The sequence below is a fragment of the Abramis brama genome (assembly GCF_963993115.1).
Source record: "Abramis brama genome assembly, chromosome: 3".
In the NCBI taxonomy this organism is placed as follows: Eukaryota; Metazoa; Chordata; class Actinopteri; order Cypriniformes; family Leuciscidae; genus Abramis; species Abramis brama.
In genome coordinates this window covers 20,290,081-20,306,417 of record NC_139965.1, presented here as the reverse complement: position 1 = coordinate 20,306,417, position 16,337 = coordinate 20,290,081, and the positions used below count along the sequence as shown (strand labels likewise).

General features: G+C 36.5%; 1 protein-coding gene across 1 annotated transcript in view; it reads left to right on the top strand.

Annotated features, from left to right (window-relative positions):
- The window catches only part of pcsk6 (proprotein convertase subtilisin/kexin type 6), a 78,925-nt gene that overhangs the window by 37,276 nt on the left and 25,312 nt on the right, over positions 1-16,337 (top strand). Inside the window, exon 12 of the mRNA XM_084108562.1 lies at positions 9,564-9,752. Within this exon, the coding sequence (XP_083964688.1) occupies positions 9,564-9,752 (189 nt within the window). The remainder of the gene's footprint in view (positions 1-9,563; positions 9,753-16,337) is intronic.

Below are 16,337 nucleotides of genomic sequence, written 5' to 3'. Positions count from 1 at the left end.
AAGTAGCTGTGCCTTTTCACGAGCCGTTGTGACTTCCGTATAAATGTGATGTCAGAACTACTCAGTCACCGCCTTCAGTCCCACCCCAGCACTGCCCACTGTCAGGAAACTACACAGGCTTCCAGACAACATTAATATAAGAGAACAGTGGCTAATGTTTATTTATTCAGAAATACCACAGCAATTTAGTTCGACCTTAACCGTCTGTTCTGCACATTTCACAAGTGACTGCTTCATCAATCAGGCACAGTTCAATGCCGTTTTTTCAAAGAAGCTACTCCTCAAAGATGCTGCAGTCCCTACAGTTCATAGTTTTACAAGTTTACCTTAGGCGTCAATTGCAATTGTTTTATTTACCTTACTTGTGAGCATCACCAAGCCACAGCATACATGACCCTAGTTACCTTTGGTTGGCCTGGCCGTGCAACACTTAGAAAACAACAGGCCAATCAGAAGAGAGGCTCATGAATATTAATTAGACAGGCCATAATCGACCTGTTCTTAGCAGAGCTCCTGAGAAAGGAGCTTTAAAAATATATTGGGATGGTTTTTGGTACTTATACCGCAAATATATATTCTTAAGGACATCACAACCTAAAATAAAACTTCAGAAAGGTGTACAATATGGAACCGTACTTTAATAACGGTTGTAAATTTTATAATGGTTATCAGGAGTAGGCCATCTCTATCACCAGCTTGTACAAACCTGATTATTCGTGAAATCTAATTTAAATAAGATGGGGGTGGATCACATTTACAATCCAAATGGTAATTAATTTGCATGCAGTTTGACCCCAAAGTGCCGCTATAAACTGCTTAATCAGCTGATTTAATGTTTGTGGAAGTGTTGAGAGTCTGTCTGTATCTGCATGTCGTTGGTAAGATGTTTTTTAATGAATTTTATGCTATTTTATATTACATTTTAATATTATGCTAAAGAATGCTCACCAAGGCAGCATTTATTTGATCAGATAAACAGTAAAAACCATAATATTGTGAAATATTACAATTGAAATGAACGGTTTTCTATTTTAATGCGGGGGTTTTCTTTCAATATGTTATTTATTCCTGTGATGCAAAGCTGAATTTTCAGCATCATTACTCTAGTCTTCAGTGTCACATGATCCTTAGAAAACATTCTAATATGCTGATTTGCTGCTCAAGAAACATTTCTTATTATCAATGTTGAAAACTAAACTAAACTTTTGCAGTGGTTAATCAGTGCATTAATCTTGTCTTCTGTCAGCTGTGTACTAGAATCAACACATTTAAAATTGCATTCAAACTAGGACAGTCATCGACGCATTTGTGCTCATTCTGATGCGTGTCTTTAATCCATTGTGCCAATAATATCATCTGTCCTCTGTCAAGGACGTCACATGGCTTGATTACTCTTCCTCTGTGTCCGGGTCCACGTAATTTGTGATGTGTGTTGAAAGAAATCGATCGTCAAAATGAAGCAGCGGCTATTGATCGTCTCTTGGCCTCTTGTCTAAGCCAACTGATTGAATTAAAGAACTGTCAGCACATCTCTCAATAAACTCTTTAGACATGTCAAGAATGTAGACATTTGTCAAGAATCACCCAGGTTGGACAGGTAGTTGTTTTTAACTGCTGGTTTGGTTGAGTTGATGATCCCCAACCTCCGGTGTGTATAAATGCATTGCTATATTACTATCATATTTATAATGCCTAAAGACGTTATGAACGACATGAATTTTAAGTTTATCTGAGTTCCACTGAACTGAACATTATTTAGGGTTAAACATTGGTGCTTTGACATCATAGGCTACTGCTTTGAAACAACATGAGTGTGAGTAAATAATGGCAATTTTAACTTCAGAGCTACAATAACTGTTACTTTTATTATTTTAAGATTGATTTAAAGTTGTCATGAAACAGAAGTTGCGACAGTCTTTTCTTCCCTGTTGTGACACATATCAGAGAGAAATGGCAGAGAAAAAAGTGCAATAATTCTGATAAAATATATGTAATTTACATGACAACGGCGTTTGGGGGCCTCAAAATGCAAAATTTTGAAAACGGGTTTCAAAGTGCGATATCGTCTCTGTGTAAACTACAAAAACGTGAATTTGTGAAAACGGTGATGTCATGTGCATGCGTATTATGTGTTCAGTCTATAGGCGCATAGTTTTTCTTTCCAAAAGTGACATCGCCAACTACTGGTCTGTCAGCATAATACAGCGTTTTTAGTCATTTTCAGATCCGTGTGAACAGGAATCATTTTGACAATGTTGTTGCAAAGGAAAGGAAAATCGTTTCAGTTTTTAGTACATTGTTGTCATAAACGTACCCTAAGACTAAATAAAAAAAAAAGCTGACTAAATGAACAGTTGTGACAGGTTGTCCTGCCCTTGTATCAGTAAACACGCCATTAGAGAAGAGATATCGCTCCAAGAGGGAGGGGAAGTTATTTTGATTAAAGGGGTGGTATAATGCTCTTTTCACTAGATGTAAAATAAGTCTTTGATGTCCTCAGAGTGTGTATGTGAAGTTTTAGCTCAAAATACCCCACAGACATTTTTATATAGCATGTTAAAGTTGTCACTTTTTGAGGGTGAGCAAAAACGCACCATTTTGTGTCTGTTCCTTTAAATGCAAATTAGCTGCTGCTCCCGGCACAGTGGGTGGAGCTTCAAGAGCTTGTGTTCTTTTACCTCACACAGACATGCACTGAACATTTCAAAAACATTTAGCCTTCTATGTTCAAACAAAGTCAGAAAGATGGAGAGACTCAAGAAGAAGTGACAACATGTAGACAACATTTCTGAATGGTTAGTTGGTGAATTTATGTAGCTTATGTGTAGTTATCTTCTAGTCATTGATTAGCATATTCTGTCTTGATAATCTATAAATTGCGTTCCCGGGGGCGGGTTTATGTAAATTTTAGGGAGGAAGGAATGTCGTGTAGTCCTTACCAGCTGTTTGTTGTAGTCCTTAAAAAGCTATTTCTTTAAAAGAAAATATCTCCCTTTGCTTTGAACTTTGAGCGTTGTAACTTTGCAGGTGTTGTTTATGCTCAAACAGCAACATTACACACTAACTAAAGTTAGAAAAGTGAAATCTTATTCAACCACCCCTTTAAAGATAACCAAGAAAAATTTTTTTATTTTTTTTTTAAGTGCACTGCTAAATCATTTATAATAAAAACTGCTATATTATAAAAAAAAGAAAAGAATTGTCAGTTTTGATGTCATGGCGACTTTAAAAAAGCTGTTCATTCACCTCGTCACACATCTGTCTTTTCCTATTTACCAGAATGCATTTGTGCTGAATACAGTTGAACAGAGTAGACCTGTAAAAACAGGCTGGATGACTTTATAACTATAAATAGTCTCTGTTTTAACCGGTAGGCAGAAGTGTGGTAGGTTCAAATATTTGGGCTAGACTAGGAGTGTCCAGGTGACCATGATAAAAATCCAGGACATGTCAGAATTGAGAAGTACACATTCAAATTCAAATCATGTGAATTACGCTACTTTTTTAGTGCAAAACAATTAGACAATTGAAATACAACACAGATTTCTAAAAGTCAGCATGCTGTTAGAAAGTTTAGGGTTAGTTGAAATTAATCTGCTAGATGGCAGCATTTAAAATTATAAGCATGTGTTAAACTGTATCAGGAAAATGAGCCAATGTTGGACTGAATTTTGAATGCATAGAAGCAACATAAATGTGCTTGCAAAGACTGTGTAAAAGCAATAATCTAGTGTTTTAGGATAGTAATCTGGTATTAGTTTTCTTGTGACTATGCCATAGACTGATTAATAATATTTAAAAAGCATGCATTTTATTTGTTTTAGATTAAAACTGTGATTCTGATTCCTTTGAACTAAAAATGGAAAACATTATATATGCGTTTTAGACGTTCATTTACACGACAACAGTGTTTTTGGGGCCTGATAAATACTGCCAACTACTGGCCTGGCATGCATAATAAAGCTTTTTAGTCGTGTCCGCGAATCAGTGTGATCAGGGATCGTCTGGTTGTCGTCTGTATGGAAAAACTCAAATGAAAAACTTTACTATTTTTAGTACATTGTTGTTGTGTAAACATACCCTGAAAAAGAGTTCACACTGCAAATCAACACAATAAGAAAACAGCTAATAATAACTGTGTAGATCAGCATTTCACTACACTTTGCAGTGGTTAATTAGTGCCTTAATCTTGTCGTCTGTCAGCTGCATGTACACTAGAATCAACAGACAGATTTCTAATAGTGAGCACAGAGTTAGGTTTAAGATGGTTGAAATTAATCTGTCAAATGGCAGCCAATAAACTTTATGCATATATTTCTTCAAACTAAAATGTTGTTGTGCATAACATGCACGGCAGATGTTTTCTTACCTCTTCAGAGTCAGAGGAGGAAACAGCAGATGTAGTACGTACTGTTCTGTTAACAGGTCAAAGAACTACAGTCCACCCACTCTTATTAACTTGAAAGGAATAGTTCACCCTAAAATTGAAACTGTAATCATTTACTCTTCCTTATGTCTTTTCAAACCTGAATGGCTTTTTTCTTCTTCTGTGGAACACCAGAGGAGAAGTTTAGCAGAGTCTCCATTAAATCTCCATTAAAGATTTGCATACAACAAATTGCACTACATTCTGAGCCTTCATATGAGAATTTTTGTGAGGAATCAAACTAAAACTAAGGATAATAATGACGTTATGTAACTTTACCAGGATGAGATGTGGCTTGTAAATTCAGGACATCTGGTCACTGTAGTGTAAACACAATAAAAGAACATTGTTGTTTTAGCCAGTACATTTCTCATGTCAGCTAAATAGGATTTCCAACAATAGTTGTTTTTTCTGTTCACTATTTCTTTTGGGGTTTGATCAATGAGCGTGATAAAGCAATAAAGAATAAATGAAAAGTCCACCCTCATTAAATTGTGTTTGTGTTGTAAAGAAAGATGTCGTCCTTTTTGTTTGCGGCTGTTTCTCGGAGAGCGTCGCCCCTATGGCAGCAGTTGTGATGTAAAAGGACAAACAAGGTGTAGAGTAAAACATTGTCCTATCTAACACATTTTTAGCTTCCCCACATCTATTCCCTGAAATCCAGTTATTAAATTAATCAAATGCAAAATATCCATTGTTTTATTGCGGTTGGCACTCTTATGTGTGACTTGCTGCAAATTTTAAAAATAAAAATAAAAATGTTATGTAATTTCTTTTTTTTTTTTAATTATTTGATTTAGCTTTAATTTATTTAATTTAGTTTTTAGTAATATTAATACTTCAACTTAAGTTAAATTTATCAACTGCAACTTAAATATTTAATTTCAGTGTGTTCCCAAGGCTAACTTTTAAATTTTCAATTAAGTTTTTAAGTTTAAATATTTTATTTTAAGATTAAATATTTTTATTTCATTTTATTCCAGCTTTATTTCAATTAACGAAAACTATTATTAATAGTTTTAGTTTTAGTTAACAATTACAACACTGTACAGCGTGACTTACAAAATGTACATTTCTAATGTTAAAATACATTTTGGCAAAAGGTAAAAATATAAAAATCATTTTATATTTTATATTTTTAATTATCTAAGATTATAAGTTGACAGCTGACACACAGTTTTAGCTCCCCCACATCTATCCCCTAAAATATGGTTATTGATTTTGTGCCTCGTAGCATTGAATAGCAAATTTCATTGAAGGGAATCATGAGATTGATTTTTGCATTCAAATTGATTTGCTGATGAAGGATGCAGAGCGAAAATCCAGGATCACGATGTCCACCCCAGTCCCCTGTTGAACTGGCTCTCTTTTTAAACCATCAAATCTTTAATTTGTCTACTGCTTCAAAACATAGAGAGTCTGTGTGCAGTGTTTTCTGTGTGCATGACTGCTGCGGTCATCGAAATTGATCATAGATTGGGATCTATATATAGCATCTCACGCTCGGATGGCTATCGAGAGGGAATTAGCTGGTGCTTTGGCCATGCTTAGAATTTCGTTTGATGGAGCTGCCATCTACCGATTTACAGTCTCATTCCTTTGGATCTATGAAGTGAAAAATGTAATGGCTGTATGCCATAAACGATCAGAGTTGGGAGGGTTACGTTACAATTACAAATGACTTCAAAAGTACCACAATATGAAAGTAATGTAATCTGATTACATTTGGATTCCTCCAAGTGACGTGACGTGTAGCCAAGTATGGTGTCCCATACTTGGAATTTGTGTTCTGCATTTCTCTCATCCAAGTGCACACCCACACACAGCAGTGAGTAGTAAACACACACACAGTGAACACACACCCAGAAAAGAGTCTCCGACGCTGTTCACGTGAACACCACTACGCATGCTTCACATTACAATTATTCTAATTCTCAGTGTTAATCATGATACTATGGTAACATATTACACTGAAGTAGGTTGCTTAAAAATTAATATTTAGCTTATGAGCTTATTGTCATATATACAGCGTTGCTTCACATATTTCACAGTCGTTACACATCACATACCTATCATTTGATTCGTCCTGGTTAACTATTTGAGTAAAATGCTCCTACACTGTACTTTTCTTTTCTTTTCTTTCCTTCCTTTTTTGTTTTTAATTCTCCTCTTTGAAATTTCTCTCAGATCAGTTTTGCCTACATTGCTGCTTAAACAAGTAAACCCTGCAACTGCGTAGCTTAATGAAAGTCTGCAAATTATAAAACTAGGAGTTGCTCTAGCATATGTTTTTCTTTATTGTTTTTCCCTGAAGATACACGTTGTTGTTGAAAACGAAAGTAAAAGAGTGAAGGACGTTTGTTGCGTTTTACCGTGAAATGAGAGTTCCGTGTCTTTATTAAAATCAGCACATTAATGATTTATCTCTCGTCGACATGTGACCCACTCGCTATTAATTGGAATGTTATTTTTTATTACTTGGCCCCCCAACCCATGGATTATCCGCAGAATCCAAGGATATAACTGCGATCCGTGCTTCACTACTGACAATATAGTGTTATTATGTCAAAATACAAATTTATTTAGTTTTAAGTGAAACTATTGTAATAGTTTTTTACTATTTAAAAAAAATAAAATAGTTTTTTTTTCTTGATGTAACCGTAACAAATAACAGACAGCAGATTTTTGCATCCTGATTACGTAATGCCGTTACATGTATTCTGTTACTCCCCAACCCTGTAAACAATGGTGCTGTGCTTGATGATTAGATGGTTTGCTTACACTTTTCTCTCGGACGAGTTGTCCGGTCGAACCAATTATTGCTTTATATGCAGGAATCTTGGTGTCCATTTTTTTTCCAATTTATAATAAATGCTGTAAACAGCCAGTGTTATTTCAGTATTATTAACATATTTATTTTTAATTGGCTTTTATTTTTATATTTCCATTTTACGTTTTAATTTTAAGTGCCTAAATAGTCATTTAGATCTTTTGTTTCTATTAAGCCATAATTTGTTATTTTTTTTCTTTTAGCTATTTTAATACTTCCACTTAAATTTATTGTTTCAGTTAGTTGCCACGGCAACGTTTAATTTTTTTAAATTAAGTTTTTTTTCTATTATGGTTTTATAAATAGCTATTTAATTTATATATAGTTTTAGTTAATACTGAACAGAACTGTACAGCATGACTTAATTAAATATATTTTGAAAAATTTAAAATAAATTGTTTAAGCTATATATTACAAAATGTATTTCTAAGGTTAAAATAAATTTAGGGTAAATTCAAAAAATAATTGTACACACACACGCACACACACACACACATGCACGCACACACACACACACACATATGTGTATTTAAAGATTTATCTGAACCCAGGGAAATGCCTGGTCTCCACATGGATGCAGTTTCCCCCCAGGTTTCAGCTCGGGGGGGGGGAAGCTTGAAGTTCCCCTCAAATTTCACCACAAGCCGTCATGTTACAGTAAATTGAAGGGACACGGCCTTCCATTTTAAGCACATTTTCCTTTGAATGTCATTCACAAGATTGAAACGAGGCTATAGCGCAATCTCCACCTAGAGTATTTCTGGGTGATACTGCTACTGAACCTGTGCTAAATAATGGCTTGGACCTCTAGTGACTAATTTTGTTGCCATCTGTGCGGTGTTATTTATCAGCAGAACCATAAAACGGCACAGTTGCTATAATAAAACCGTTGAAACGGTGTTGCTCCCAAGAAAAAAAAAGGCTTTAATAAACAAAATGACCGAAAAGACTGACAGAAAAGATGATCCTGTAGCTTAATGAGCCACGAAACGGAATTGTGAATGACAATTTGTGTTGTTTTTTTATTCTTCTTTTTTCACATTATTAAGGGGAAGGATATGTGTAATACAGATACTCTGATGCTTACTATGTGATTTAAATGATTTAGGTTGAAATAAACTGATCAGGTCAGGCCATTTAAAATTTCTCTATTGCTTTTCTCAGCTTAACGATCCACATTAGGTGTGTGATGCTCTAGCTGCACAAAGGATTATGAAACATGTAGTTTAGTCATACAAACCTGTCACTTCTTAAACCAGTAGTCACAAAATGCACAAAAAACAAATTAGTACAGTGCAGTCAGAAGCACCACGAAACTTGCAAATTCAGTCTTAACTGAGATTAAAATTGATAATTAGGATATTGTGGTAGTGTTTATGACCTGACATGACTTCATTATAGCAGTGACACTTTGTTCACTGGAAGAGTGAAAATCCTGCAGCAAAAGATGTAAATAAAGTCATGTGGTTTTTGACAATGACTCAAAGGAGGCAGGACTTTCCCAGAAGGCCACTTGTCCTCAGAACACACTGCTCGGTCTTAAGTTCAGCCATTAATCATGTTAAGAGGCATTTTGTCTCTGTCATTGCATAATGTGAGTCTCTTTACCCCTGTAATACTTGAGGACAGCCGGGAAAACTGGGAGTTTTTCCCTTTTAAAACATGTGGTTACACAAAGCAGCCGTCATTTACGTCACACAAGAAATACACTAAAATGCATTTTCTACATTGAAAGTGGATGTTGAGTTTCATTGCCAAACTGTATAAATGAACAAAAATGCACCATAAAAGTATCATCAAGTAGCTACAATAGAGCTCATATGGTGCAAAAGTTGTAAGGACTATGTTTATGGTACGTTTATGGTATTATTTGACCTTTTCGACAGAATAAATTACCATTCACTTTTTATTTTACGCTCTCCTTTTAAAAAATATTAGCGTCTGCCCTTCACATATGATATCAGGTTTCTAAAAGCCTTTTTAAAAAACAAATAAATTATCCAGTTTATTGTTTATCATTTAACCTGTCAGTTAACTAAATATATATTTTAACAAAATATATATGCACATTCATGCGCCTTTTCTCAGTGATTTCAATTCTTTTCGGATTTCTTCTATCCACTTTTAGTTGATTTCAGGTTTCTAAAAGCTTTGTAGAATCTTTTAAAAATCAGTAACCATTTATACTATATTGTCAAATATAACCTGACAGTTTTTTAATCTTCATTTCGTATTTTCACTCATGATTCAGATTTGTGTTTTAGATTCTGACCTGTTCTCCACTGACTCCCTTGGGTCCTCTTGCAGGTACATTCGAGCAGATCAGAAACTGAATGCCAGCATGTCGACCACAGGTTGCAGCGAACAGTCCGATCAGCATGTGGTGTTCCTGGAGCATGTGGTGGTGCGAGTCCTCATCGTCCACCCTCGCAGAGGAGACCTGGAGATCAACCTCATATCACCCTCAGGGACGCGATCACAGCTACTGGGTCAGAGGTGATGCTCACTTACGACAAAACACTCTAAAACATGTATATACAGCTGAATTTATAATTTTAGTGCAAGTCAAGCATCACTATTTTGTCCTTTTTGCCACTTTTTATTAACTGGATTGTGGAGAGGACAGGAAATGATGGAAGATTTTGATATTTTACATAATCCACCAACCACCAGGCCTTTAGCAGTACTAAGTAGTAGGGGTGCGCCAAAATATCGATATGGCGATATCTCGCGATATTGTCTCCCGTGATCGATTCTCGATGCTCTCTTGCCAAGTATCGATCTTAAAAGCCGTTAGGGCGGGCGTGCGAGTTCGGACACTCGGGAGGTTGTGAGATATTGCACACGTTGCAAGTCAGTTTAACTGATAATCGCGTCAAAGCAGCTGGTACACGGCACAACTGTCCTGCATGAATTTTATCCCGAGCCGGCAGCAATCACGTGGGCTTTCGCGCTAAACACAGAGACCGTCATGTTGCGAATGGGAGAGAGAGAGAGAGAAAAGTGTGTGTGTGTGACAGTGACAGTGTATGCGCACGCTGTATGGTTGCTGCCACTGAGGTATAGCCCCATCGACGTGGTTGTGTATGATTTGGCAATAGTGGACAGCTGGTGAAAAAACATGTTTAAAAATTATCAGGAGGTCGGGAGGTGCTCGTAACGTGCTCGGCTCGGCTTGTAATTCCTCTCACACGCTACGAGCCGCGACCATGCGAGCATCACCGATTCCACTCGATTTCTCCCGAGTGAAAAAAATCATCTGCAGCAAAACAAAAATAGTGTATGTGACTGTTTTGTTGCAACTGATAAGACACAAGTTGTTTTTGTTATTGTGTTTCATCCAAAAAAATAAATGGAGTTTCATTTTCCTAATTAAAAAAAAAAAAATGTTATTTCTTAAATCATCATTTATTGTGAGTTATTACTGATAATATATATTGATTATCGCAGTATCGCCATATCGTGATATTATCGGTATCGTGAACAATGTATCGCGTATCGTATCGTATCGTGAAGTACCCAGTGATTCCCAGCCCTACTAAGTAGATTGCTTACAAATTGTAGTCATTTACTGATTCCAAATTACATGACAAAAATTTTAGTTAGTAACGTAATACATTACATTTACACATTTAGGGCCCTATTTTAACGATCTGAAACGCAAGTATCAAACGCGAAACACAAGTAACTTTGTGGGTGGATCTCGGGCGCTGTTGCTATTATACCGGTGGGATAAATGACTCTTGCGCCCGACGCAAATCTAAAATGGGTTGGTCTGAAGTAGCTTCATTATTCATAGGTGTGGTTTGGACGTAACGTGAAATAAACCAATCAGAGCATCTTCTCACATTCCCTTTAAGAGCAGGCGCGCTTGTTCCATGGCGGATTGCTATTATAACGGCGGATTTGCCAGGCGCGCACCAGGAGCGGTTCAAAGCCGAGGAGACCGACGTTCTCGTCAGGGCCGTAAAAGACAGAGAAGTGACATTGTATGCGGATGAGAGAAACCCACCCAAATCAGCTTCGGTTAAACAGGCGTATAATAATTTTGGTAAATGTGTAAGCTAGATTTAAGCCTTTTTTTCATATCTTCATGGACACCACAATGATTTCCCTTATGTGGAATATTTTTCCTTGTAATTATGTATGGTTTGCAAAAATGGCAACTGCTGCGTCTGTGTAGATGAGAGAAGCAAAGTGTATGCGTGTTGTGAACACGCTACATTATGGCCAAGCATGCGCCCTTAAAATAGCTTCTGAACGCGCCACTGAAAACGCGCCACTGACTTTAGACTAGGTTTTTCCTGGTCTGTGACGGAATTGTTTTCTGGAACTGCAAAACAGCACCAGGGAAAGTTTGCGCCGGAACACAAGCCTTCTCTTTTCGCTGAAGCGCCCTCGGGAGCGCAAGTTTATTCCCTAATTTACCGACGTGCGTCTGTGGAGGGAAAAGTCCGCTGTGCGTCGGGTGCAAAATAGGAATGATACATGCGTCGGTGTACAAAGTCAATTTCGCTGGGTGCAAGATAGGGCCCTTAGGGTAATATAATCGGACTACTTTTTGATTATTTTTAACCTAACTCGTTTCACATTGAATTGAATGGGATAATCTTGTACCATATTGACATAAAAATACAAAGAGAAACAAAATATGTTCCATTCTTTGTTATCAACAACATGAAGTACATTAATATATTACGTCAGGGTTTCCCAGACTGGGGTTCGTGATGGAACTGCAGGGGGTTTGTGAGTTTAATGAAAAGCTATTAAGTAATTAAATGATAAAAATGTAAAATTAAATTAAAAACGCTTAATAAAAAGAAAAAAATTACCTGCATGTCATGTGACAATTAACTACTTTTAGTTTCCTGGAACTTGAGTGTCCCTCATACAAACACATGCACACTAACATGTTAATATCTTACTTTTAACGTAGTGTATTCTAAAGGGGTCCACATGGGCTGACGGGCTTTGATCTGGCTGCTCTGGTTTCTGTCACACAGGAAGCTTCATCCTGTCGATCACACAGCAGTTTGATATCCTCTCTGTTGGCCTTGATGCTCTGTGCTCTTCAAATCTCTCTGCTCTCCGCTTCAGCGTAGTTTAGTATTCTCTTAGCAGTTTTCACCGCATGGTTATGATCCTGAGACTCATTCTCATAGCCCTCACGAATAAAGCTCTCACACAATCCAAATCACTCGTTCTCAGCTGCTTTTGCTTCAGGATGCAGATTTTTACAGTGGCATCACAACACAGGACCAGAACAGTAAACAAAAATGTCAATAAAATAAAATATTCTGCGATTATTATTTTAAATCTTACATATTTTTTTTTCTTGTTTTTGGAGGGTATTACACAACGTTTATTATGGAAAATGTGGGTCTTCAGACATTAAATGCAAAAAATGTCACTACAATCAAATCTATATAAAATAATTTGAAGCATTTCACCAAGGCTGCAACAAAACAAAATATGAAAAAAATTAAGAGGTCTAAGTACATATAATACTCTGAATGCACTCTATTTATTTATTACTATTATTATTATTATTATTATTATTATTATTATTATTATTATTATTATTATTATTATTTTAAATCTTGCATAGTTTTTTTTCTTGGTTTTGGAGAAAATTAGACAACTTTTATTGGGGGAAATGTGGCTAATCAGACATTGCCAAGAATGTGACTAAAATCAAATACATAAAATAAAGCATTTCAGCATAAGCCTGAAACAAAACAAAATTGTTATTATGGGAAACATGGCTCTTCAGACATGAAATGCCAAAAATGTTTGGACAAATAAAATGCAACTGTCACTCTAGTTTGTCTATGTGAAAGTCCCTCAGTTCTCAATTGTTCTCAGAAAGTTTATTGTTTTGACGCTCCACGTCTTATTTACCGCATGGAGACAGAAGACCTGTCAGAATCCTCCCCTGCACAAACATCTCCCACAGAGCATCTGCTTTTGTGATAACAGACATGACAGCCTAATGGGGCTTCCAGCGTTTGGAGAGTATTTATTAATGGCCAGGAGTCGATCCGCTCTCCTGCTCTCTCACCCTGGGCTTTCAGTGCTAAGAGTCGAATTGTAGAGTTGATGGAGTGTCGTCCAAATGACGCCTGCGAATTGCCAGGAAAGACATTTGCCTTGAATTATCGCTCCGGTTGGAGAGGGATGCTGTGGTCGGGACCTCCCTTCATCTCGTTTATTCAACATGCACGCTGCCAGAGCCAAATGCAGTTCAGATTTACCATCTCCTTAAAGCGCACACCGCCTCGACTTGGTGGAGGGAGAAGAAAGACGCAGATGTAAATACTGTCCAAGTCTGTTAACAAGGGCCTTGAAAGGGCCAAGTTCAGAAATGGCTGCTTTGCAAAGCTCTCATTAGTAGTGTGATTGTGGACCGCTCAAGGGGAAGAAGTGTTTTTATCAGTATGAGTGCAGTTCAAAGGAAGTGCTAGGGGTCTGACAGCAGGCATGAGCAAATGTGAGCCGCCCTTTTGTTGATATCTGACACTTAGAGAGCAAGTTCATGCTGATAGTGATAGGAATAAGCGATAGGAATAAGATAAGAAATTATGTTTTGTTAATGGATCTTAAATGTTTTTATACCATGGTCTGGGTGAATACTCGATTCTGATTGGCTGCAGGGTGTCCGTTAAAAAGTGATAATGTACACCTAAATAAACCGTCAGGCGTAACCAAGGAAACCAAGTTATTGTTTGTAACTTGTAACTTTAGATTTCGATTGTAAAACTAATTAAAATAGAAACTAATTTTTTAAAAATGTGTTATTTGGCAAGTGACCATGGTATAAGCGGGTTAATGCCCTTCGAGGTGTCCATTATCAGGTTTTAATGGACTTCGGTGCGCGTCGGACCTCCGCTGCGCGTCGGACGGTTCACGCCTCGCCGTCGTCCATTAAAACCTGATAATGGACACCTCGTCGGGCATTAACCCTTACGTATTCATGCTATGACTTACCTTTTCTGCTGACATCACCCAGGCCCCATAGGATATTAGCTATGCCTATGAACCTATTACCCTGTGAACCTAATAGCTTTTAGTCATTGTTTTTGGTTACTGTTAAAGGTAATGCATTTTTTCCAAAAACCATACCAATAGTTAAATAATTGAATGCCGGTTAATTGAATGAATAATTGCAGTTCCTCCTGTAGATTTTGTTTATTTTTCAGTTTTTCACAGGTGTTTTCCTCATATATTGAATTACACATCACATTGTGTTTGGTTTTAGGGTTAAATTAAATGTCCATTAATTTAATGGATAATGTCCTGGCAGAAAATTACCAGTACTTTTTTTTTTTTTCATTTTCTTTTTTCAGATTCTTTTCTTACAGCGTGTATGTATGTGCAGTATATATACGTACATAAAAATGAATTTGTGCATATTGTGGAATGGATGTAATTATTATGCTTTACACTTAAGGCTGAAAAGTAGGTTTGGATTTTATTTATTTATTTAAGGGTGTAAGACCAACTATCGGTCCAAATTGACGGTCTCCAATAATACGGGTGAAGGTTTTTGCGCGTGGCAAAGTAATTTGATTAAATTAAATACATTTTTTCATATGTATTACCTTGTTATTTTATCTGACTCCATAAATGAAAAGGGTTTAATGATATCTGTGCATCATTAAATGTGAGCGAATGTTTGACCATTCTTTGTAACTCTTTACTGAAAATAATGTCAGTTAGAATAAAATCAAATGTTTACAATTTATTATGTCAGGTAAATGTATCACGCCAATTTCATAATCAGTTCAAAGATAATAGAAACAAAACATCAAATGCTCTGGAATAAAGAGAGAAGATGCGAACCTTGACATCAAAAATACATGATGCAAAGTGTTTTGCATACACTTCACATCACGGGCTGATCTGGGTTACAGAATCGCCCTGAGCCTCTTGTTGTATTTCATTATATAGACAGAAACATTTGTTAACAATGGGAATTTGAGAGCTTTTGAGAGCAGGAGGCCATTTTATGGAAGTAAAATAATGTCAAATGTTTTTGAAATAAAAAGCCTGTTGAATTGCACTACTTGAAAAAAAATAGGCATTGCATCAACCATGCTTGCATTTTAATGCATTGTATTTTTAGGGCTTGCATTTTTATGGGCTGAAATTCAACATGGTTGAATATTTAAGCTGTGAATATTTCAATTAAAAACATTTCAAACACCTTTTCATTATTAAAAATTCAATAATCCATATTCACCTTTCATATTTCACTTCCAAAATATTCAAACTGTTTAAAAATACAACCAATAATATTCAACAGGCAATTTTCGGTCCATTTTATTTCGCTTTGCAAATTCGCTTCCACAAATTCAGTGGTTCAAATTCGACAGTAAATTCAACATTGACGTCCAGGAACTGCAGGAAAAGCAGTAGATTGCCGAGCATACTCTCCATCTGCTGTTAGTCGACCTCACCATCAGATGGTGCAAAAGCGCTTGTTGTTGACGAAGACATTCATTCATAAAATGAAAATGATTATCTGTGTCAGTATATGCGGAAAAGATGATAAACACACAAAAGCTGTGTTTATGTTTCATTCAATAACTTCATTGTTACTTTCCCTGTGTAGCCTACATGTTATCAGCTTTCTCTACCATGAACAGGATTATAATCGGTTTCCCTCAATACCTCATACTCAATGATTCCCCTTCCGTTGGGACAAAACGCTTAACGTAGCTTAATGGACTAATACAGTGATATGAAAGACCAATCTTGCACCTTATTGGGGAAGTAGGCTGTAGGCTACTATATAGGCTACAGGCAAGACTCAGAATATGAACTTAACGCGCAAAGTTTCATGCTGAGCGTTTCGTGAAATACTGGCATAAAATCAACACTTGATCATATTAACACTTTCTCTTCTCTTCTCTTCTCTTCTCTTCTCTTCTCTTCTCTTCTCTTCTCTTCTCTTCTCTTCTCTTCTCTTCTCTTCTCTTCTCTTCTCTTCTCTTCTCTTCTCTTCTCTTCTCTTCTCTTCTCTTCTCTTCTCTCTCTCTCTCTCTCTCTCTCTCTCTCTCTCTCTCTCTCTCTCTCTCT